General features: G+C 36.9%; 2 protein-coding genes across 2 annotated transcripts; one reads left to right on the top strand and one right to left on the bottom strand.

Annotated features, from left to right (window-relative positions):
- The first annotated feature begins 20,106 nt into the window (after positions 1–20,106).
- Positions 20,107–22,223, top strand: LOC116736279 (dexamethasone-induced Ras-related protein 1-like). The gene is given in 2 exon segments (XM_032588662.1): positions 20,107–21,447; positions 21,562–22,223. Coding segments are annotated over 2 exon segments (951 nt in total). The 5' UTR covers positions 20,107–21,020; the 3' UTR covers positions 22,086–22,223.
- A 392-nt stretch (positions 22,224–22,615) lies between these two features.
- Positions 22,616–24,605, bottom strand: med9 (mediator complex subunit 9). Its single transcript, XM_032588663.1, has 2 exons — positions 24,487–24,605; positions 22,616–23,165 (listed from the first exon to the last, which is right to left on the bottom strand). Exons 1-2 carry the CDS (start codon positions 24,564–24,566, stop codon positions 22,940–22,942), a joined length of 306 nt encoding a protein of 101 aa, XP_032444554.1. The 5' UTR covers positions 24,567–24,605; the 3' UTR covers positions 22,616–22,939.
- Between the last annotated feature and the right edge of the window lie 950 nt (positions 24,606–25,555).

The following is a 25,555-nucleotide window of genomic DNA, read 5'->3' as shown; positions in this document are numbered from 1 at the left end:
GTCAAACATTGCTGAAAATTTTTGAGAAGTTTCTACGACGAATTATTTGATAACATGAGAGTGAAATTGAATACTGAGCTTTAAAACTGTAATGTGAAATGTTTTTTTTTTTTTTTGAAAATAGTAATCTTGAAGGTTTAAAGCATGCTATAATAAATTGTTCTGTTTGTTTTGACAGTTTGCCTGTTAGGACGGGGCGGTATTGGGTAGAATTTCTCAGTAAAATAATGACCCCGTTTAATCAACATCGTTAGTTAACATATTAGGTACTGATGATACATTAGCCAGTAATGTATCATACAGAGGGAGAATATGTTATGGGTTATTTTTATATTACTTAATTAGATTACTGAAACACTTATATTACTTAAACAAAACTTTTGAAGAATATGTCTGATATGTGCTTATTTTAAATGGATTTGAGTTGTTCTCCATTAAAAGATTTTCTGACAATGGGCTAAGGTATGTTGATACAATAGATAAATTTATAGTGATAATGGAGCATATTTTGGTTAATTAACTTGGGAAAATAATTATAGAAATTAAAATATTATTGTGTCAGCCATTTTCAGAGCATTAATTTAATGGAGCATGAATGTTTTAAGAAATGTTTTGAAGAATCTGTCATTGATTAAAGTTATCATTAATCAGGAAACGTACACAGGTGGGATTATAATGATTTTTCTAAACTTGATTTTTGTTTTGATTTACATCCATTTAAAACGATTTTGAATAAAACTTCAATTCGACGACAAGTATAACCCTAGGTACAATTGGTGTATTTTGAAAATGTCTGGATTTGTTTCATTATAATTTCTCCAAGTCTAACTTTTGAATTTTGTTTAAGGAACGCATGTAAAATGATTTACACAGATAACCAATAAGATCTAGTTTGTTCTATGAAAGTAATTTAAACTGGACTGTTTAATTCACATTGTTATTCATTTTTTGGTGGTACATGTAAGCTTTACAACTACATTTTTAAGTTTTTGTGATTGTTTTGTTTCGTTTGTTTAATCCTATTTTTACAAGATTGGTTTAAGAAAAGATCTGCATATGTTTAACATTCTGGGAACATGTTACTTTGGAAACATGTCTTTTGAAGCAAATGATTACAGGGTTTTGGTGTTTTCCATCGGTTAGGAGTTATAGTATATTATAATAGAAACGTAAATTGAAGGGATCACATCCACCATTTTATGAACAGAACTGGACAGAGTAGGAGATAAGGTTTCACGTGATGTGTTGCTCATGGTTTTGCACACAGACTGCCCTGGAGCTCGGAGCTCCAGGACTCTGGAATCTGTCATACAAGCTGTGTCATGCGAGGCGGGGGTGGGGCTGCTTGGAGAAGCGGCTTCACACTTATTTCGAAGATAACAGCCACAGAGCCACGAGCGTTGGAGGATTCACTTGAACACAAAGTGAATTGAAGATGTTTGTGTTGAATTACACAAATGAATGATGCCTTTGGATAAATCTGATCTCTGTTTTGTCATTATAGTTTTGCAGCTGGTTTCCTGGTGCCCTGCGGATGTGGTCTCCTTCAAAGTCTGCGTTCTTTGATAAAAAGGATTAAAATAATTTCCCTGGATGGAAAATAACAAAACAAATTTATTTTTAGGTGAAACCATCGTTTGATTATGCTGACTGTAATGAAGATGATATTAAAGAATGTGGTAATTGTGTTTCTGATGCTAATGAAATTCATGTTGAACACAAAATGTCTGTTTAATGACCTGTGACAGGTCGTTTCTTGAGGTTTCCAGTCGAAGAAGATCAGGCTACAAGAGGATCATCATCGACATTAATTTTTATTGCGTGTTTTTCGTTCGTTGGGAACTTTGAAAAGGACTTTCGTTTCGTTTTTTGCGCGCATTTTTTTGAACATTTCCTGACGAAGACTTCATATTTTTTAAGAGACTGTCGATGGACATTTAAAAAAAAAAAAAAAACAGAAAAAGACGAGCAACAGATTGTAATTTTGTGTCTTTCTCATTTGACAGGTTGGACTTGGGTGGTGAATGTTGTCTTTTAAGTTGCAGAGCATTTCTTACTAATTTTACTATGTATGTCCCTGTTTTATTTTTTCATTTTTCATTGTGCATTTTGGGTTTTGTTTATCCTGTGTTTTTGTTTTATGATTTTATATTTCTGTAAGGATAAGTCGTTTTTACCCTTGGGTTTTGTTTGAAAAGGGGGAACTGTATATAATTAGGCTACGTCAACCTTTTGTTTTCTATTTTTTGTTTTGTTTTATTTTTTAATACATAGTTTTGGTTCTGCATTAGAAGGCTTAATCAATTTTTATTGAGGTCTTTTTTGAAGACCTCAAAAGGGGGAACTGTAAAGAAAATAATTATTGTTTGGTGCTTAATATAGCTAATCCACGACATGTGTAAAGGTATAGCCAACACTTTAATTTGGAATAGTTTCTGTTGAGCAGTTGGGAATTCAGCAGACAAAGCAGGGCCTTTTTTCCTCCCCCTTTTGACAGACACAGCAATAAAATTTACAATTCCGAGAGAGCGGAACAGACTTCTTGGCGCCTCTCGGCCAGGTCGGACGGAGATGGGCACGAAGTGGTTAGATAAAAACCAGACATCGGAGCTGTAAAGAAGGGGAGTTTCCGGGAGTTTTCTAAGTTTCTAATTGGTCAAAGAACGGAACGCCTTGACTGCATATATTAAATAGGGAAACACCTCTTTCATTAAAAAGTACAGGTCAGCAAGCTAGCGAGAGAAGTTTTTTCCATCTTTTTCTCTCCAAGTTGGGCGCCTTTGTCTGTCTTTATGTTCGTTTGTCTTCCCTTGTGTGTCTTATTTTTATGAGAAAATGCATATCTCTGTTCCTCTGCAGCTTTGTTGTTCATTGCTTTGTATGAGATTAAACTCTGTGATCTGTGACGTCAACACGTTGTGTTGTTTCGTTTTACCAGCACGCGGTCGCTGCACGTCGCTGCACGGAGAGCGTCACTCGCCAAGGACTCGGAAGATCCCGGGCAAGATTAAAGAGGAAAAGAGCCAAACGTTTTGTCCAAAGCTAGCATTAATGATCCTCATTTTTAATAAGACTGATTTTCAGTCAAAATTTCACACTAAAACTATTGGAATAATTCAATGGGGGCAGCTGCTTTGGGAATCTGTCCACATTAAAATGACAGTTTATGTGAGAAAAGATATTTTAAAAGAATTAAACAGATGTAAATAAGCTTAGAAAGGCAAGGTTACAAATAATGTGCAATTACATACTCAATATGTTAGTTGGTGAAAAAGATCATTTTTCAGACATAAATTGATGAATAAACAGCAGCTGTTTTAAAAAGAGACAATAAATGGATTATATGTTCTGCCATAATATGCAAAGTCCAGCTTGCTGCAAAGCTGTGCTGCAAAATACACCTGGTTTTGCTTTAATGATGAGGTCAGTCAGGTTGTTATGTAATGTTTCCCTTCAGTTTGTGACAAGTTAAAGGAACTGTTGTTCTCTTCTTTTGATTACATTTCTCAGATTGGTCAAGCGTATTTGAAAAGCGTGGTGAACTCGCTTTTCAGATAGTACTATCTATGCAGTCTTAGAATGTGTTTGGGACAAACAGAATGTTCTTGGAATTTTTTCTTATCTTGTCTCTGCATGGAGAAAGAACACAGTTAAAGGATCACACTGTCTTTTGTTTGTAGTCATTGCTACCGGTAATTGATTTTCTTTGACTATGTGCCGACTGTCTCCACTCCAGAAAACTTAGAAAACAAGCTAACTATAGAATTTAATACGTTTTCTACTCCAAACTGTGTTGGCTCTTTTCTCAGAAATCTGCAATTTATAAAAGCAATATTTGTTTATCAGGCAAAGTTTTTATGTCCCTCTTTTTGACAACAATTTGAAAACTAGAATAAAATGTAAAACTGAAGAAACGAAATGGTAATGGAGATTTGTGTGTGTGTGAATATAAGAATTGTGCATTGCTACAACTCTAACATGAGAACTTGATAATAATATTGAATAAATTAGGATTAAATTATTCTAAATTGCAATAGTACCAATCAATAATAATCCTGCTTTTACGTTTTATTAAGTTAACATAGTGAAATAAATAAAACAGAATAAAATGACTGAAGTTCAGGTAAAAACTGGGTTAATGGAGAAAATCTTTTAGTCCTAACTATTTTCTGAGCTGAGAACAAAGTCTGTCTCCTCACACCAACAATTTACACCACAACATACTTAGTTTCAGCTTTGATAGAATTACTGCTCTGCTTACAAAGTTGTTTTTTGCTTTTCTTAAAAAGTTGTTATATACAGTATATGCTATATACTGTATATAACAGTATATATACTGTTATATATATATAACAGTATATATATATATATATATATATATATATATATATATATATATATATATATATATATATATATATATAGATATATGCCAGATCACACTACCCTCCAATCTCATCCCACAACTCATGTACACTTCACCAGGATTAGTCAGTGCCTGAAGCAGAGGATCAGGATCAGCATGCTCTTTATTACATACAGCATGGAATATACAGTTTTATTATCTGACCCATCCTTTCTTCTTCCTCTACGTAATAAACAATATTGTTCAAAATGTTCCCTGATGCTGCATATTACTGATCGGGATTAAAACATACCTGATTGTGCAGTCTGGTGTAGTGGGCGTTCTTGGTAGCAAAGATGCGGGGTGGGGGATAAAGGGGTGGAGAGGAAAGGGGTTGGAGGGCTGAGAGCTCACAGTTTTCCTTTTTGTCTAAAGAATGGAAAGATGGATACTGCCTGTGCTAAACACAAACAAGAACTGGATGTGTTTTAGTTGCTATGATAGCAGGAAGACACATCAAAATGAAGGGAGGGGGAACATGAACAGAGATGTGTGAAGATGTGCGATTCATAGGCGTGTATACACAAATATAAATCGGACTACATCCAGTTCACTGAGTCAGAAGGAAGAACAGCCTGTCCAGTGTGTCTTTATATCGGTGTGTGTGCAAGGAGAGCAGATCTAAGCGTCCTCTCCTTTTTAACCTTTTCCACTACACGGTTTTCTTTGGTCCAGGCCATGCTAAGCACTGGGGATAATGTTCTGCTCTTTTAATCAAGCTTTGACTGCGATGGCCTTAGCATGAAGGTCTTGTGATACTGGCACCCAGCTTATGAAAGCCAGCACTTTGCTCTTCTGTTTCATTCAAAAAAGAACAGAATGTGATGGTTAAGACTAAATCTAAAATAAAACTTTTCTCAACTGAAATGGTGAAATTCATTGCTTAAATTCCTCCAACTGACCTCTAAAGTAACAAGGTGTAAAAGGATGAACACTTAGAATAATTATAATTTAGGTGACAAGGATTAAAAAATGTGAAAAAAAATATATTTATTTTGTTTTTGGTACTTTTACATTGATATAAAGCAAAGCACTCCATTGCAAGCTCTTTGTAAGCATGATTGTCATAATTTTGAGCTTTAAATAATTTATTTTACAGGTTTTTTGGGGGGTATGGTATGATTATACATAAAACAACTTCTGTGCATTTAAAAAAATACAATAATTGGTTGGGGGAGTTTGAGTTTAGGTTTCATCAATAATAAAAAAAAAACATGCTACTGTCACATTGTTATTTTGTAGCCTAATCTTGGCTCTTCAAAGTATATTTATTGTCATTATGTCCAAATAGTTTAATCTTTCCCTTGTCTGATGATTAAAAGGTTTTTCAAGAAGATTTTTTTGGTCTTCTTGATCAGATCAACAACTCTCTGCTCACAGCACCTTCCAATTTAAGAGCTGCAGTCAAACAATGGTAAATAAAAACCACACACATCAAAACTTGTTTTAGAACAAATAAAGCAGGGTAATATTTAAAACAGGCAAACTCCAAAAGCCAGGTCCTTGTTGGCAAATCAATCAGTTAAATTAAACTCTTACATTTCTGAATAACATTGCAGTCAAGCATGCAGCTAGAAATATGGCAGGAACTTGATGATAGTATTTTTGTCAACAATGAGTGTATGTACACTTTTGACTGACCCTGACACTTAACTATACAGTGACAAACAATTAAAAATTGATCTTAACTTTTTTGTTTGTTTGTTTTTTCCCCTCAGGTTGCAGAAAGGGTTTAACCTTTAAAAGTAAATTTCACTTTATCCTGAATTCAGTTTTTAAGTCCAGCCTGAGAGATTATGTGTTTTTAACACAGAAAATTATGTCAGTTGGGAAATTATGTTTATAAATCTAATCAGCTTTGGGATGGTAAAGTGAAAGTATCTCTGTGGGTTTTTTTTTACATTTTCACTACAACTACTAGCTATTGCTGGATTTAAAAGATCTTTTCACATCATAGCTGCTGTGGGTCACTAGGACTAGAACAAATAAATACTGCAGTGGAGGTCTCTGTTCTGACAGGTGTGTCCTTGTCTCTGTAACGACGGAGATCTGTCAGATAACGACCGACCCTCCCAGCTGCCTCTGCTCCATTGGAAACTCGGATTAAAACGTGCTTCTACAGTGTGTTTACATTAAATCCTGCTATATTTTTGCAAAAGTGCAACTTGATACTTTCATTGTTCTGATTGACTTAATGTTTTTATTATATTAAATTAAAAGGTTAAGGATGAAGCATCTCAAAACAGAATGTTTGGAAAAAAGAAGTCTACAGAAAAATATTTTCAAAAAGGACAAAAAGCTCTTTCGGATGTCTTTGATGTCCTTTTTTATCATCCTAATCATATTTTGTTATGCATAATGCAAAGAGTCACATTTCTGTCAGTCCTGTTCCACTGCTGTAATTAAACCAGGTACTAAAATGCTCACATGCACTGCAGAAGAGCCAAAAACACAGTTTGTGGCAGGGCAGTGGTAGTGCATGTCATTACAGTGATTAACAGAAGTTCTTAGCAGCATGTGCTGTGCATGATTATGACTCGTTATGAACTGAGCTGGTTAATTGTTATGGTACATCCTGTGCATACACAACAATGACACCCTCTGGCAGAGGATGTAGCCAGAATGCCTGCTGTGGGTGCATGCTGGAGTGAAACTCTTGCATAAGCATCTTGTGAACGCCTTTAAACTCTTGTGTTGCTTTCATCATGGAGATATACAGTATGTAACCTGTTATAACATTAAAATGCACACTGGGTTTAAGTCAAACGGCTCAAGTCCAAGTGATTTATTTATGTAAGTTGAATCCAAAAATGTTAAGATTGAGATTTGAGTTCACTTGACTTGTATATGTGCTGCAAATCTACTATGTATACATACAGTATATGTATATATACTATCTACAGCTGTATAGTAAACATTCTGCAATATCCAAGAAATGAACTATAGCAGGAAAAACAATTTTGTTGCTGGTGAGGAATCAACTAATGCTCTGCTATTGGTTATCCACACTGACCTTCGTCTCCAAGCACACCACATTCTGTATCCTTTCATGGTCAGCTCAGTAAGGTGTCTTTCTCCTCACCAGTTGACCATGCAATTCCTCATATGTTGAAAGCCACCCGTTATCTTTCATTGCCAGTTTGCACCTGCTTTTCAAACATGCTAAATGCAAATGCAAAATCAGCACCCACAGTCTGGTTCATCCATCCATCCATCCATCCATCTTCTTCCGCTTATCCGAGGTCGGGTCGCGGGGGTAGCAGCTTCAGAAGGGAGGCCCAGACTTCCCTCTCCCCAGCCACTTCTTCTAGCTCCTCCGGGGGAATCCCGAGGCGTTCCCAGGCCAGCCGAGAGACATAGTCCCTCCAGCGTGTCCTGGGTCTTCCCCGGGGCCTCCTCCCGGTGGGACGTGCCCGGAACACCTCACCAGGGAGGCGTCTAGGAGGCATCCTGACCAGATGCCCGAGCCACCTCAACTGGCTCCTCTCGATGTGAAGGAGCAGCGGCTCTACTCTGAGTCCCTCCCGGATGACTGAGCTTCTCACCCTATCTCTAAGGGAGAGCCCAGCCACCCTACGGAGAAAACCCATTTCGGCCGCTTGTATCCGCGATCTCGTTCTTTCGGTCATGACCCAAAGCTCATGACCATAGATGAGGGTGGGAACGTAGATCGACCGGTAAATCGAGAGCTTCGCTTTTTGGCTCAGCTCTCTCTTCACCACGACGGACCGGTACAGCGCCCGCTTGACAGCAGACGCTGCGCCAATCCGCCTGTCGATCTCCCGCTCCCTTCTTCCCCCATTCGTGAACAAGATCCCGAGATACTTAAAGTCTGGTTCAGGTTTAATAAATCTCATTGCAGGTTGTAAGTCAATACATCTGGATAGCCTCCTCCCAGAATTTTACACTTTCTGATGATCAGTACATGTTTTGCATATTCATGAAGGCAGACATGCGAAATGGACAATGCCTGCTATGCTGGTCATGTTACGGATCCTGTCCTATTTGTATGTTGCTTGCAGATCAGGTTTGCACGGGCTATCAAGTTTGCACTGGTTTTTGTACTTGCAAATCTTTATCATAAGGTCCTAAGATGGAAGGAGTGCATGTCTTTATACATATATTTTGTAGACACCTCAACATTGTCCATATGCTGTCCATGTGACAGGCATGCTAACTTTAGATTAAACACATGACTAAACATGCATAATGCATATGAAGAGGGTCAGTCAGTGCAGGTCTCAATACAATAAGCAACAGGAGGTCATCTGACCTCCACCATCTGCCTGACATCAGGTGACCTGTCTTTGGGAAATGTATATTTTTCATTCCCACTTAAAAGCATTAAGAAACAAACTAAAGGACTGAAGATTCAATGCAGTTTTCTTTAAGGGATGCTTATGTACTATGGTATTGTTCAATGGATGGGTCCAGAGTAAATTAGCAGTGCTAAACTATCTGCACCATAAAATAAACTGTACTATTTCAAATTGCACAGTGGCATTCAAAAGCAATCATACCCCTTGAACTTTTTCACATTTTGCCACTTTACAACAACCATTACCAACAACAGGCGCACACAGAGTGAAAACTTAAATATATGTTCTGGGGATTTTATGTAAAGTAGAATGAAAAAGATATCTTATATTCATAAACAAATTTGGAAAATAATCCTCAGAAGAGGTTGACCCCTTTACCTTTGTGTGAATTGTTTGATTTATTCCAAGAAGGTCCTTCATTATTTTTTGTGTTTTAGTCTTAAATATTTGAGAATCTCTATTTTTAATCACTACAAAATTTTTATTAACTTATTGTTTTATGCCTCATTCATTTATGTTTATAATGTTGCAGTGTTACAAATTGTTTTTGTTATTTTATAAGTCAGCTGTTGCCGTGTCTCAGCCTCTCTTTTTCCACCGGCTGTCGGTAACCCAATTTCCAGAAGGGTCTGTGATCAGTATACACAACCCAACTGTGTCCAGAAGCACCCTAAAAAATGTAAACATTTATGTTTGACTGTGACTGCAGTGGGGAGGGTCTACTCCCCTCACACAGACAGACTCCAGTCTTCACCCCGTTTCACACGAACAGATTTTTGTGCTGACCCACCATGTCGAGTGACAACAACTCATGCAGACTGACACAGACTTTCCCTCACAAGGAATTGCTGGTGAAATTGGGCAAAAATTCCTGTAGTGTGGTTTCAGCTTTAATTGGAAGTATTTTGCAAAAAAAATGTGACACCTTTAGTCTATGCATATGCAGAATATGTTAAGAGAATCCCCAAAAGAAATGTAGACATAAATGTGGGAACAAGTGTTTCTTATATATATATATATATATATATATACAGTACAGACCAAAAGTTTGGACACACCTTCTAATTCAATGGGTTTTCTTTATTTTCATGACTATTTATAAGGCAAGAAATCCCACTTATTAACCTGACAGGGCACACCTATGAAGTGAAAACCATTTCAGGTGACTACCTCTTGAAGCTCATCAAGAAAATGCAGAGTGTGTGCAAAGCAGTAATCACAGCAAAAGGTTGCTACTTTGAAGAAACTAGAATATAAGGGGTATTTTCAGTTGTTTTACACTTTTTTGTTTAGTGCATATTTCCACATGTGTTATTCATAGTTTTGATGCCTTCAGTGTGAATCTACAATGTCAATAGTCATGAAAATAAAGGAAACTCATTTAATTAAAAGGTGTGTCCAAACTTTTGGTCTGTACTGTATATATATATATATATATATATATATATATATATATATATATATATATATATATATATACAGTATATACCACACAAAGTATATGCAAGATTGTGGTAGTGCTATGAAGTTAGGGAACTAATAACTCAACTTTTTCTGCCCATGTATAATTTTAAAAGCTAAACAAAATACTTCTGCTGCATTAGAACATCGCTTATAACATGTTATTAACTCATATTGGAGGAAAAGTGATTAAATCTTCTTTGGACACGAACAAATAAATACACAATGTGGGCAGAAACACTCCAGTACTGTTTGTGCTTGGCAGGGCTTAAGTAGTCAGGTTCCCTGAGGTCACAGTCAGAGCTACGGTGGATGCACAGAGTTGCTCTACAGGGATGATGATCACTATCGCACTCCATCAACATGGCTGGGTAAATTAAGATATGAAAGGTGGACTAAACCCAGCAGCTGCATGACGCAGAGTGAAAACAAGGTCTTAGGTTCCTGGGTTCAGGTGGGAGCTCGGGTAGAAGAGTGCAATAAGGGTCAGGTGTTGTGTGTATGAGTTCATATACAGATATGTTTTGTAAATCATCTCTATATGGGCATAGGCTCTCACCTCTTTGTCAAGTCTCGCATTACAGAACATTTGTCTGTACATCACTAACCACCCTGGAGCCATATTGCCACTCGGGCACTCAAAGCAGTCCTGACCAGTTAGCTGTAATTAGCTCAGTACAGTGGGCAGGCTAATGGGCAGCTGGTATTGACAAAGTCTGTCTTTACCTGTGCACTCTGTGTGCGCCTGTCATTAGTAATGGCTGCTCAGGGCCCAGGAGTTCCAATTAGGAAATGACACACAGATAGTAGAACATGACCTTGTGTTCCTTTGTGGGCTAAAAACCTACAAACATTACTGCTGTTTTATTTTTAGCAGCAAGAGCATGAGAGGATATTCTATTTTAGTAATTCCAAAATGGAAAAGGGGGTAATTTTAGCCCTCCTCTCAAATTAACCTTCTCTAATGGTATCCATTCTTGTCCTGAAACACAAATTATATCTGCATGTGTTTAGTAATTGCTCCCTGCATTGTCCTTGCATCTATCAGCACGCTAAGATAAATAGATGCCAAGAGAAGGACAGACCTGCTATTTTTATCACGCAGCCTGTGGTCTTTTTCCTCTTTTGGTTTTAACATTCTGAATTCATCTGCTGTTATTTGTGTAAAATGTTTTCTGTCAAAGCACAGGTATGCAACCTTTACAATCCAGAGATCCATTTTGATCTCAGTCCACAATAATGATAAAGTTAAAGCTGTAAATGTTACATAATCTTTTGAAAATAGACAACTTGTAATTTTTGATAAGTGTCTAATAAAAAAAAAAACATTGGCATCTTTATAGAACCACCATTTTGATTTCATTGTCAGTTTTCTAAGCTAAAAACAGCCATTAAAATTATGCTAAAACAGGATATGGGATGTTGATATTCATGAAAAAGGAAAGTAGAAGTATTACAAAGAATTCTCATCTGAATGTTGGCAGCAAGACCGCCCAGCACTAAGGAATGGAAACCACATTACCAGACCACCAGGTGAGCTAGCCTCTGAGATGTCAAGGGAGAGTGACGCCCACCAAAGTAAAGCATAGCCCCTACAGTCCACTGAACACATACTACAAGACATAATAAAGCAACTTTGAAAAACCAACACAATATAATTATTGCTCCTTTTCATAAGGACTGGACTATGACCACTCTTAATTGTGAATGGTTTAACTCGGAGTTAACAGTTACCACAGTTCCTCTATTACTGGAATCATAGATTAAACCCAGTTTTAGTACTTCCCAAAGCTCAATTTGCAAATGTTTTAAACCAAGAGAGGAAAAAAACAACACACACAAAAAAACTAATCATAGGAAGATAATTGTTTGTTTTTGTGACAAACAGAAGGTGGACAGATGGTTCCCCAATACAGCCATCATACATGTGTCATATGTGCTATTTTGCTGGGGAAGCTGTTGTACATTATACAGACTTTAAGGCACTGTGAAACTGTTACAGCAGTTTCACAGCAGGGTGAAACTGCTGTAACCAAAGTCCAAGTAAAATATAAGTCTTAAGCACTAAAAGCTTTAATAATAGTAGAGTAAAATATTTAAAACTCATGTTTTAAAGAAATAAAATATTTTATGTGCATTAATATTTTGGTATGCTGATTTGTCTATCAAAATGTAATTAGCTGTCATCCACTTGAAGCCCTCCTGAAGGACATTAAGGAGGAAAGCTTTTGGCTTTCATGTAATACGTCATTTGAAAATGATTTTGTCACAGGAGGGTGAAACTGTTAGTCACAGTTCATTTTCATTTATTGAAAAGGTCAAAAGCTTTGTTTTCAGTTTAACCATGTGGCTAATAGTTTACATCTGCTCCACTCATAAATGAAATGTAGAGATTTTTTTTATTTATTTTGTTTTTAATCTTCGATATTGTATCTCCTTGGGTACAATTTAAACAACACCCTCTGGAAACATCTATGATATTTTCTGGTACGTTTCTTAATCAAAAAGCTTTTAAAAACAAGTCAATATGTAAATAAGAAATTGCAGGATCTTTCAAACAAATCATGAATCATTACTGAAACAGATAGCTGCATTAACATTAACTGCCTCTCTTATCATAGCCACATGTACTTTGATATCCTTGTGATGCTTTTCTGTTTACACACTTGAGAAATCACAGAGACAGACAGGGACACACACTTTGTGGATATCAGCTGACAATTCCAAGACTCAGTTATGTTTCCAGCATGAAGATCACCAGTCTAGTGACTATGCTTGTGCATGCGTCCTATGTAATTATTTGAATGCAGTATTCATATATTTCTTATTAGCTGAACAGCAGGGATATCTGAGTATGCTGCTGTGTAGTAATTACCTGAGCGGTTTGCTAAATCAGCATCAAACTGGGTTAGAATAGGCACCAGTTACACAGCATCAAGGTAAACAAAAACAGAGAGGATGGGCCAGTACAGACGGGGTGTGATATTCGTCTTGTGTTATGAAATACTCCTTGTGCTATGTGAGTCATATCATTTAGGGGGATATTTTTCTATTGATGGAGTATGAAAATTTTAAGATTAATATTAATTTAGTCTTAGATTTCTTTTTCTTTAAATGCAAGTAAATTAAATGGATTGGCAACCTTTCAGGGTGTGCCCTGCCTCTCACCTAATCATCATTGGAGATACGGACGGACGGATGGGCAGGCGGGCGGGCGGACGGACGGACGGACGGATTTGAGTGGTTTTGGAGATGATTGAATATGCCAAGCTTTGAACATCTCACAGAGTATTGTTTAATCCATCCTGTGAAAATTGGGTTTATCAAGGCAATCATAGCTTACATATACTGTAGCAAGTCCATAGTAACTCCAGAAAAGCTGCAAAGACCCACAACTCATGAGGGGAATCAGTTCAACTTTATCAAGTCAACTTTATGTCATACAGTTTACATATTTGGTCTTTATGGTGGAGAGACAACTTGAATATTGATGCTCACAGAAACTCTCTCTGCCCAGTCTTGCTAAGACTGAACTCTTTAAAGAAGATAGTCTCCATAAATACCCGCAAAGAGTTGCAGTTGTAACTGAGAAAAATTGTGATCCTAAAAGGAATTGGCTCATATGAACTGAACTCAACATCAAAAGTTTCAGATTTTTATCTGTAAAATAATTTAAAATTGTGCACCATGATTTTGAATTTGTTTTCCAATTTAAATGCATCAGATTTGTATCTACAACATGGCATAATGTAAAAACATGCATAAATACCATTGTGCTGTCCTCGCCCTGAGATTTCAAGTTTTCAGCAGCTAGACAGCCAGACAACGACGCTCCAATAACCAAACTTCTTTCTTTTCTACTTGTTTATTGAAGAGTGCCCTCTGACCACTGCCATCACTTTGGCCATCGTGAACTGAAACATACAAGACTGAGTATTAGCCAACGAACATTGCAAATTAGCCATTCTTGCTGCTAGCTAAAAAAAACAACAACATTTTCCTAAATGACTCCAGCGTACAATTATTTACACCACAGTTACATAAAACAAAGAGACAATTATTGCTTTCACAATTAACCAATACTTACGAACAAATCTTGTCTGAAACACAACGTATAAGGATAATAATCAGCTTAATCCATGAACTGTTCGGTGTTACGTTCCACCATCTTGGATCTATATTCTTTTTTAGCGTCACCAAAACATAACAAAATATCCACCAGGGGGCGTTCTAGTGCGGTTTTCAACCTTGCTGGTCCAGCTTAACTTACAAAAGGCAGCACAACCATGCCAACTTTTTTTTAGGTCACAAACAATTTCACTATGGAAAAATATGTATTTAACTTTTAGTGACAACTGAAATTATCATACAAAATTATGTAGGATATGGTAAACCATGAGTGGGCTTTCATCAGGATTAATCACAGCAAGGTGCATGTGATAAACCATGATGTTACCCTGACGCACAACATTTGGTGACCCATAAACAGCTAATTTGGTGTAAGAGAGGAATCGCTTTGGATGTAACGTAGATGCTGTTGTCAACAGCAACCACGCTTTGCATTTCATGACACACGAATCATAAAAATCTATTTCAATGACAAACTAAATTTAATGTTAATTTGAACAGATTTGACATAAATACATATCTATATACCTAAATTGAGAGGAAATTTGTCAACAAGTTGATTTATTCTTTGCTTCAAACAGCTGAATGCTCTTCTGACTCAAAATGAAATTGAAGTGCATCAAAGCTTATCACAAAAACACGTGTATATACTGTATATATATATTTTTTTATTTTTTTTATTTCATGCACTGTTTTCTTTTTTTTCTCTGGTAATTCAGTTTCAAATGTTTGTGCGAGACTTCTTTTTTCCTGGTTGTCTTTTTTATGTAAAGCAGTTGGGTCTTGATACTGTTTTTCATATTTCCGAGATGGGAAACATGTTCGATAAATATTTTTGGGAGGGTTATAATATTTGTTACTTATGCTAATTTATAAGGGTTTTATGTAATTCACTGGATGAATTTCTGTTAGTAAAAGTCACTGTGAGAAGTACAGGTATAAATGTGGTTCTCACATTTATACCTGTGAGAACCAAATAAAAGTATTTTTCCCCTTTTTTGCTTCTTTCTTTTCCCATTTGTTGACCATTAGCATTACATAAACAGAGCTCCAAAGGGCAGAGGTTTTTTGACGTCTACAGTTAAGCATTTATAAGATCACTCAGTTGTCGCCATATTTCCTGACGGCGGTGCTCAATGAAGTACACAGAGCTGGAGGTGACTGTTCCCACTTGCACAAGTCAGATTAATGCTTAAGGGAAATAAATTAAATCACATAAAGCCAATTTTCCGAAAGCACTTTTACTGAGTCTCTTTGTATATGGACTCACTTTCTGCTGTGTTTTCATTAAATAGAATTTTACAGTCCACTTGTCACTATTTTTGCCAAAGCATTTCAGCACAATGTCTTATGCAAACTTAACCTACTTAACCAGTGTTGCTTTCTCTTCATCTTTTGATTTTGCTTTATTGTACAAGAAGCAGATTGCACCTCTACTGGCATTCAGTAATACATGCCTCCATTTACAGATTGTGTGCTTAGTGAATATCTATGCACTCTACCATTTTCAAAAAACTGCAAAAATAAATAAATAAATAAATAATGCACTTACTGCACTGGTTTGCACCAAACACTATGCCTTTTTTTTTTGCTGCAGGCTTAATGCCAAACTAGCCGTCTCAAAGGAACCTAAACAAAATCTATAGATATCAAAACGCCATCTGATATATACAAGTAGACTAATGACAAAAATATCCATGTTTCCAAATAAAATACATTTTGTCTGACCGTTTTCAAGAAGGGAACATGAATATTGATCTGACTGAAATCTTTCCAGCAAAGACTCGGAGCCAGGATAATGAGATGAATCTGCACAGATTGCTTGTAAATCCATTATGAAAATAACCACCTGGCAAAAAGAAGTTCTTAGTCAAAAAGGTCAACTGAGGCGAACCCTGTGAACTGCTGTTTGTTCAGTGCAAGTGAGGTCGACAAGTATTCACAAATCATTTCTGACCCCAAGAGGTTATAATGAAATGAACTGGAAAAGTGAGGATTCAAACATATTATGTTTCCTTCTATAATATTCAGCCCCGAGCAGAGGTGCAAAGAATACCCAAATGTACTGTAGTTAGAATAGCAGTAATAAAACATATTTTTGTTCAAGTAAAGTAAAAAGCAGCTGTCCATGAAATTACTCAAATATGAGTAAAAAAATATCAAAAAACAAGGTTATTTGATTACAAAGGAGCTGATAACCATCTGCTTTTAAAACAGATTTTTTTTCAATATTAATCGACATATTAATCAATGATAAATGCATATACTGTATATACAGTATATATATATATATATAATTTATATTAATTTATATTTATATTAATTTATATCATTCTTTTTTAAAGTTACTCAAGTAAATGTAACTAATTAAATGTAATTAGCTACTACCCACCTCTGGCCATAAACTGATACATAAAAGGCTCATGAAGATGTTTACCTTCATATATTTACAACCTTACACACCATGCGTAAAATCACTGCTCATGTTGCTGATAAAAACACAGCTGACAGATTATCAGACCACCAAAACACACAGGTGTTCAGCAAGCTAAAGCCTAACTACAGTCTCTAAGCTGATTGGCCGTGACGTTTTTAGGCTTTTGTCCTGGAAATCAAAGGATCATGCTTCATTCATCGGATTCTCTGCAGCGTGGCCCTGACTGACACGCAATGGACTGAGAGCACACGCCATGTAAACACACCATTCAAAACATATGCAGCATGAGGTGGCCTTGTCTGTTTTCTCCAGAATCTCACTGAACACAGGCAGCCCCTATCTTTCTGTATTCAACTCCTTTCCTCTGACTCTGCTGATTTAAAACTGATAATTTAGACTTACATTGTGGAACATGATTTTATTTCCCAGAATGTTCTTTTCTTTGTTGCCATAATACAAACGCATGACCAATGTTGCTGGTCAGATAACTTACCTTAAGCCTATTACTTTGATTTTTAACCAGATGTGGTTGCTGTGGTTTATATGTAGTTACAAATCATACTTTTGTAGACCCAGGTGTAATAAATACTCCTCTACATCTTTTTAAAGAAGTTTGTTTCTGCTAAAGACTTTAACTTCTGTCACTAGCTACTTGGGTCCAGGAGTTCTAGTGTCTGTCATGACAACAATGGCATTGCCGACACTGTAGGTATCTCTTAATAGAGTGTAGAAGACTACCATGTAATAGTTGCCACTCCTAAAACTACTGAAAGGTTAACTTTTGGGTTTGCAGACATGTCCAGATCAAACCTGTCTGCCCAGTGAGAGTCCAGTTGGTGTTGGAAGTCCTCTCCTGAATATGCCAGACCATACGATAGCGTACCAAACTGCACCGGCTAGTGCTATACCACACGGTGGAAATGAGGTACTAAATCCTTATTTTCTCTGTAAAATGGAAAAATAAAAATAATTTTCATTTCCTCGCAAGGTCTTAAAAGCATGCTGATATGAGTTCTTTCCCAATACATCACAACCTAAGATTGATGAGAGGCTGTGAAAGCTTGACCAAAACAACAACAACAACAAAAAACATGTTTCTTCAGCTGTGAAGCGTTTTGTCCTCACACAAGAACTCCAAATTTTTTGCCTTTCAGAGCTTTCCTGTCCTCGTTGCTAATCGGTGAAGGCAAACATTGCTGAGAAGAAAATTAGTATAATGTGTATAATTGTTCATGGCGTGAGCAGGCTGCCACCGGTGTGTTTGCTCTTCTGGACCATGTTGCCAGGATGGTGAGTGTGCAAGAAGTCCATCTATCTAGAAAAAACAAGACTGGAGATTAGCTTAGGCACAAAAACACGTTTTAAGAGACTAAGCATGAGGACACAGTACGTATACTGAAGTCTGTTTCTATATAAAGTATCACAGCATCAGTACAGTGTGAGGCATGTAATTTTTTGCCGATGAGATCCAAATTTTAATAAACAATAAAAAATCATTCTATCACTCTTTATGTAGGTTAATGCTAAGCAAATTTAAAGTGTTGATACTAGTCAAGTGAAATGCACATTTCTGTTTCCATGTAATATGTTTATAAAAGCAGTACCATGACAATGGTGTCCTTCTGAACGTGATATGTTTTATGCAACTCTGGGAACACACTGGCTTAAATTTTCAACCAATAGTCAGGGATGTAGCACAGGTTCACTCCACCTCACATGCACAAATCCATCACTGAGGCTTTGAACAACCCTGGCTTAGGTGTATGCGTATCTCATTTCAACCTGTTGCCCCACAGAAGGCTAAAAAAGGTCACCAGTGTTGGCAGGTATGAGGTTTCACAAAATATAATTAGATAAACACAGAGACATATGGCTAAGCTTGTCCTCAACTTAAGTATCAAGAATAAAGATGTTTTTGCTTTTTCTGGAGCAGTTACAGGATACTTGAAGCAGAGAAGGCGACATGAAACTGTGGTGCAGAATGTTTACGATGAACAATGTCAACGTCTTGAACGTGGCTGACATTGGCTGTACTGCTTTGATACAATAAAACAATGACGCAGGTTTGTAAACCCAATGAAAACACGGGAAGCAGTAGGTTGGCCTACAAATTACACTGAGAATTCCCAGCAACACAGGGCACCTTCAGTTAAATTAAAAACATGTTGACAGTAGTCTCAAAAACATTATATGGTTCAACATCAGCAGCCTCAGAATAGCCAGTGAGTGTTGTTGTCTGAGGTTCTTTCTTGGTTGTTATTACAGAACATTTCAATAGTATTCAAATGCCTGCGACATTTTCACATTCAGTCTCAAGCTTCACTGCATTTTATTGGAATTGCATGTGATATGATAAAATGTTGTTGCCTATGATAGGTGTTCTTGCTGATGCATTCAGCTTCAGCCCTTCTCTCAACTATGAACAAAAGTATCCCCATTGTTTGATACTGTCACTAACATGTTTTTTTGTTTGTTTGTTTGCTTTGTTCTGAGTGATGCACAGTTAGTTTTCCACTAGTTATGCTGTCAAAAGATTCTTCTACCTTCTACATTCAAACAGTGTTATCTGTGACTTGTCTGGCATGTTTCTTTGGTGCAATGTATTGCTTCGATACAATAAAACAATGACGCACCCCGCAACATTGTGTGTGGGGTGTGAATACTTTTGTGATGCACTTTTTCTAAAATGTTGTTCTCCCCAATATATAGAAGCTGAGCACGTTAATTAAGTGGTCAAAAATCAGACTTTGAAAGAGAAGAACTGAGTTCCACAAGGTGTATCACATGTGCCAGCACACTCGACACCTAAATCATTTTCAAGGCTGTCCCTTTTATCAGAAATCTCTCTCTTCTTCACACTGATTCACAGGTGAGAGGATAGGTTAAAGGTGATGAGTGCTTAAAGTGGAAAAGTGGATGAGCAGAGGCTGAGTCACAAGTGGCAGGCTCTATCTTGGGCTACCTTAATTAATAGGCCATATGAGAAAGTCGATACAGATTGGATTGAATGGCTTGCAGGCAGTAGTTAAAACCAGCTGGACTTCTCCTTAGATTTTTTTTCCGCCCTTCGAGCCACTATGACGTTTGCTGCCACTGTGTTTGCATTCTGACATTTTGTAAAACAGTAACAGTGATGAAAGAGCCAACTACTGGGATGTGATGAATAACTGGGCTAGTTTTATGGCTCCTAAAAGAAATGCTTAAACATATGTGGTTTGTATGCTGTACCAGTTTTTCCTCAAAAGGGTAATATGTGTTTTTGTTTTTGCTCATGCATGGTCACCCATCAAAGGGGGATGCCATCAGAATCTGTACTGACTTACTTCATGTATTTAATCACATTTGTTCTTTATTGTTTTGATTTTACATGGAGATAAAGGGCACATATTTAGATACATTCACAAGAAAAACTTTTTTTTCTCAGCATAAAAAAACATTTAAAAAATATTTCACACTATTATTCAGATGAATAGAGATAATTAATTATATATTCCTGTCTTTAATTGATCTTAAAGTTTCCACTATAACTGCTCAATGGGTTTTGCTGCATAATCCTCTCAGGTCTACCTTTATCCATGCTGTTTGTCAAGGTTTGGTCACCACAGTTTTTTCTTCCACTCAATTTTTCATTATATCTGAATACCACTTTCTCTTAACAACTAGACTCTTTATTAGAATCAATACTTTTCTTATATTACTAGGGCAGGGTTTTAGTGACTACTTTCTGGACTGTAAGTCTGCAGTTTTCTCTGTGATTGTTTAAGCCTCAACATTTATCTTTTTTAATAATTCAGTTTATTTAGTATTCCAATTTTCTAGAACACTGAATCTTCGTGTCATAGCTTTATGCCACAAATATCAAATCCGACAGAAACAAATGCTTAAAACATGTGATTCAGGATGTGAGTTAAAGATTCTTCATTATTATACATTTTTAACAAAGTTTATATATATAGAAACAATTCACAGAAAATGTCGTCTCAAGGCAACATTCAATTTATACACAGAAATGCAGTCAGTACAGTCAATCCAACCCAACCCAATCCATTCAAATTAAATATTTTTTAACAAATGCTGAAATAAACCAAATTTTCGATGATTTTCGAACTCGGTGACATGTATATGAAAACATAAGTTTGTATCTGATCAGTTTCTCTTTTGATATGGACAGAACTGACGCAGAACCGCAGCCTTACTAAACACTAAATCACTAAAGTTGATTGCCGCTCTCCGCTCTTGCTCCTACGGTGCTAGGGTGACGCATGACGCAATGGAGGCGCGGCGATCTTCTCCTATAAATTCTCAGCCAGCAGCCCGTCTCAGCTTCAGACAGAGCGCATTCAGACCTTTCCCATCACTGCTTGGATTAAAACTATCCCCACACTGACAAGGCACCGCTGAAGACGGGGTGCAACTTGCTGCAGCTATGATTAAGAAAATGTCTTCATCCGAGAATGACTTCGACATTCCTGCCAAGAATTGCCACAGGATGGTGATTCTTGGCTCCACTAAAGTTGGGAAGACGGCCATTATCTCCAGGTTTCTCAACGAGAGGTTTGATGACCAGTACACACCGACTATTGAAGACTTCCATAGAAAGTTCTACAGCATCAGAGGGGACGTTTACCAGCTGGACATCCTGGATACATCTGGAAACCACCCGTTCCCTGCAATGAGGAGACTTTCGATTCTCACTGGTGAGTTTAGAGTTAAATCAAAAATCCAAATTACTCTATTCGGTGGTTTAGATCTGATTTTGTGAACTCTTCTTGATATTAAAACATGTTCCTTTGTGTTTTTTGTTTTTACAGGTGATGTTTTTATCCTGGTGTTCAGTCTGGACAACAGAGACTCGTTCCAAGAGGTGCAGCGTCTAAAGCGCCAAATACACGAAACCAAGTCCTGCCTCCGCAACAAAACTAAGGAAAAAGTGGACGTCCCTCTTGTTATCTGCGGCAACAAGTGCGACCGGGACTTTTACAGAGAAGTGCAGGACGAAGAAATCGAGAAGCTGGTAGGGGGGGACGAGCACTGTGCGTACTTTGAGATCTCTGCAAAAAAGAACACCAACGTCGACCAGATGTTTCAGACGCTCTTTACCATGGCCAAGTTGCCCAACGAGATGAGCCCTGACCGACACTGCAAGGTTTCCTTGCAGTACTGCGACGTTTTGCACAGAAAGTCATTCAGGAATAAGAAGTGCAAGGATGGGAACGCATACGGGATAGTGGCACCGTTTGCGCGCAGACCAAGTGTGCACAGTGACTTAATGTACATCAAAGAGAAAACAATAGGTGGCAGCCAGGCCAAAGAGAAAGGCTGCGTTATTTGCTGACGTCTTTACCAAATAGACTGCTCAAAACTCTTGCGGCCAAATAAATAAATAAAAATCATCCGGGCTGCAGAAAACACGAGACCAAATAGAAAAAAAAACAACAAAAAAAACCTGTAGACTGCTTGATCCAAATAGAGGTCGAGACGCGGTGCAGTAAATGCTCTGGAAATGCTGTAAATGTGACTGCGTTGTCTCTCCAAGAGCAGCATTGAAGGGAAGAAATGTTTACATTTTGCTATCGTTCTCACGTAGAATGGCACTTTGAATGTTTTGCAGAATGAACAAAAATAAATTCATATGTATTTATCATGTCCTTGTCGACATTTTTTGGACAAAGAGAAAATAAAACACTTGATACTTTTTTAGCCTCTTGTTTCTCTTGTGATTAATTTCATGCATAACACACTATATTATGTACTATTTCATCCCATTCTTTCCATTTTTTTAATAAAAAGAAATCTTCAGTATTAAGATTACAATATGTTAAAGACAGAATTTACATTTCTTTATAAACAAGTTCACTGCCTTCCTTAACATCTAAGCACTTTAATTTTGTGCTAACAGTGGATTTGTTTACAATAAACACAGCAACTCATAAGTGGTAGTAGATTATGTTAATAACAACGTCTAGATAAGGTTTTCAAAATTGTTTTAATACAAAAAAAACAAGATTGGAAAATCCAAACAAAATCTACAGAATCAAACACATCCAAAAATAATAAAATAACTAATGATCCTCAAAATTGTCGTGCATTGTAGGAAAAAAAATCCCGTGTATGCCATGTCCTTGACCAGCATGAGTTTCAATTTACTTTTCCCTCCAGTTTGTGAAGTCCAGTCCAACCTAACTAGTGTTATGATGCTTTGGGGACATCGAACATGCATAGGCTTTTGTATTTCTGAAGCAGTTGGTTCTTGGTGCGCACCTGCTCTCTCAGAGTGGCCAGCTGCTGCTGCTGCTCCTGTGGACTGCTGTCTATCCCGGGCATGTTGGAGATTTGCTCCCTAGCTTTCTGAATCTTTGTTTTCAGCTTCATCAGCTCTTGATGAACATCCTGGCCATCCTTATCCTTGTCCATGCTTGAAAAGACAAAGACAAAAGTAAAATAAAACAAAACCTAAATATCAATCTGTTGCATTTTTAACCTGAGAGCTTCCAATAAGAGTAACATCTAAACATCTGTCCAACGTAGTCCGGTTAAAACCCAAACTACATTGGGCTTACAAATGAAAATGATGTTGAAATGGCATGGATGCCTAAGACTTGTTAAATTCCTGAAACACTTAAAACAACATCAAATGCATTACCACAAAATAAGAGGGTTGTCTAAATCTTTAATACACTGAAGGAAGTTGTATTTTTTCTTATTTTTTAACTGCTGGCAAAACAAAAAATGTATTTATGGGCAAACAAAGTTACACTCCAACAAATAGAAGTGAAATTAAAAGCTACGGTAATTGTTTAATCAATATATAAATGTGTCAAAGTGACATTTATTGACTGTTTAAATTCATTTTATAAGCTTGATGGAAAAAGACATCTGATTGGTCAACCAGTGGAACAAGTCTTTGGGCATTGAATATTGATCTGAATAAAATTACAGTCTTGCCAGTTTCACCCACATGTTTTGTAAATTCATCATCTACAATAACCCTGGAACCATTAGTAACACTGTGATTTTTAAATAAGAAACTGAATATATATCATCAAACTTATTTTGATGGCACTAAACAGGTTGTTAAATGGATCGTGTTCTAAATAGCAGTAATATGTTACGTGATGTTTGCTATTTAATACATCAGGTACCGGGTATTTTTGAGTCTTTAAAATGTTCTGACAAAGTTGACAGAAAACTGAATTGCTGTGCAACAGATGTGCTTACGAGCCAAAAGAGCAGCTGTAGTGACAAATAATACATTTTTTTGACTTGTTGAGATGATTCATCAGATGTGTTTGCAGTAGGTACAAAGCATCAAACCATTAACACAGTTAAGCATTTGATTGTACATCGTAAATCTTAATATCTCCGCAGCATTCCACAAGTTTGTTTTCCAGCGCAGTACTAAAATTAATATTGCACCTTACAAGTCGCGCTTCCCACAGTCACTTTGTTTGTATATGCGATGATGACAAATAAACAAGTGTTCCAAAATTAGCCAGACATATGCAAATCTAAACGAGCTTTATTGCCTTACACAGGTCCAAAATCGAATCTGTGGCTCAATGACACTTGCTACGTTACATTTCCAGCTGAGAGGTAGCCATGTTAGCTTTAGCTAACAGGTCATCAGTATGCTCTGTAACGCCACGAAACCATTTCTTTCAGACGGAGTGAAGAATGAAGGTGTACAAATGTTTACATACATAGGAAGCACATTCTCAATGTAACCTTGCTCTTACCATTTGATAACATCGTGAACTAAAGGCAAAAGAGAACAATCCTCGCTGTCTTTCTCCACCCTCGGTTGAGACACCGCCATCGCTCGTTGCGCAGCTTTTTCTCGTCACATTACGGTCTGCTGACGTCAGAGATGGGGAATCCGGCTCTTTTCTAGGATCCAAGTCATTTGGCTCAGTTCACAAACGAGATGATTCTTGCGGTTCCCAGACGGACTTTCCTTTATTGTTTTTTTGAGTATTCTTAAAAAATATATATATATATTGATAACATAATTTTCGACACAATATTTTCATATTAAATGAGTGTATATGCAAACTGTCACATTTGATTTCACCAACCCTCCAACTCCAACTGTTTTCGTTTCACACAAACTCCAACCATTTTTTAAGCTCATTGTCTGATCTTGTTATATCATTGTGCCTGACGGACTATTAATATCATTAATGAGAGCCTTAAACCAATATCAAGCAATGTGGTTAATAGTACCCTAAAATGCATAAGAACATCATACAGCATTAGGTGGAAAAAACGGGCAGCCAGCCGTATGCGTTGGCTCGGTCATGAACGACACATCACTAGATGAAACAACTACTTACAGTTCACCAATAATCTAACCCAGAAAATAATACAACACAAATTAATTTACCATCAATGTATATATTAGTATTTTTCTAGAGATACCAATTTAATTACATCATTTCCAATATCACAAAGTAGATTGTAAGTCAGATTTAAATTGCTCAATTTATGACTGTGATGCTTTCACTTGTCCTGAATGCATGCTTAATAATAAAGTGTGAAGTACCAGTCGTCTTAAATATAATAGCTTTACACACCAAAACTATTAGACCGTAAAAATGTGTGCCTGTAAATGATTTCTTAAACATACTTAAGTAGAACGGTGTCCTTTGTTCTGATTTTATTCCTAACTTAATGATCATGGGGGGAAGGCAAATTACATCTAAGCCATAGGGTTCTCACTTTTTGTGTGTTCCACACATTTTTCTTAGAAGTGACATAAAAAGTTTGTTTTTTCCCCCCAGTTGTTTGCAAAAAAGTCTCAAATGT

The sequence above is a fragment of the Xiphophorus hellerii genome, chromosome 16 (genome assembly GCF_003331165.1).
Source record: "Xiphophorus hellerii strain 12219 chromosome 16, Xiphophorus_hellerii-4.1, whole genome shotgun sequence".
Classification (NCBI taxonomy): domain Eukaryota; kingdom Metazoa; phylum Chordata; class Actinopteri; order Cyprinodontiformes; family Poeciliidae; genus Xiphophorus; species Xiphophorus hellerii.
The sequence above is the reverse complement of the archived record's forward strand: the minus strand, read 5'-3'. Positions and strand labels throughout refer to the sequence as shown.

Bases quoted from the DNA above. Each gene is read 5' to 3' on its own strand.
- med9 (XM_032588663.1), bottom strand. From the start codon at position 24,566: ATGGCGGTGTCTCAACCGAGGGTGGAGAAAGACAGCGAGGATTGTTCT. The intron at 23,166-24,486 runs GTAAGAGCAAGG...TGTCTTTTCAAG, and splicing joins GTTCACGATGTTATCAAATG to CATGGACAAGGATAAGGATG.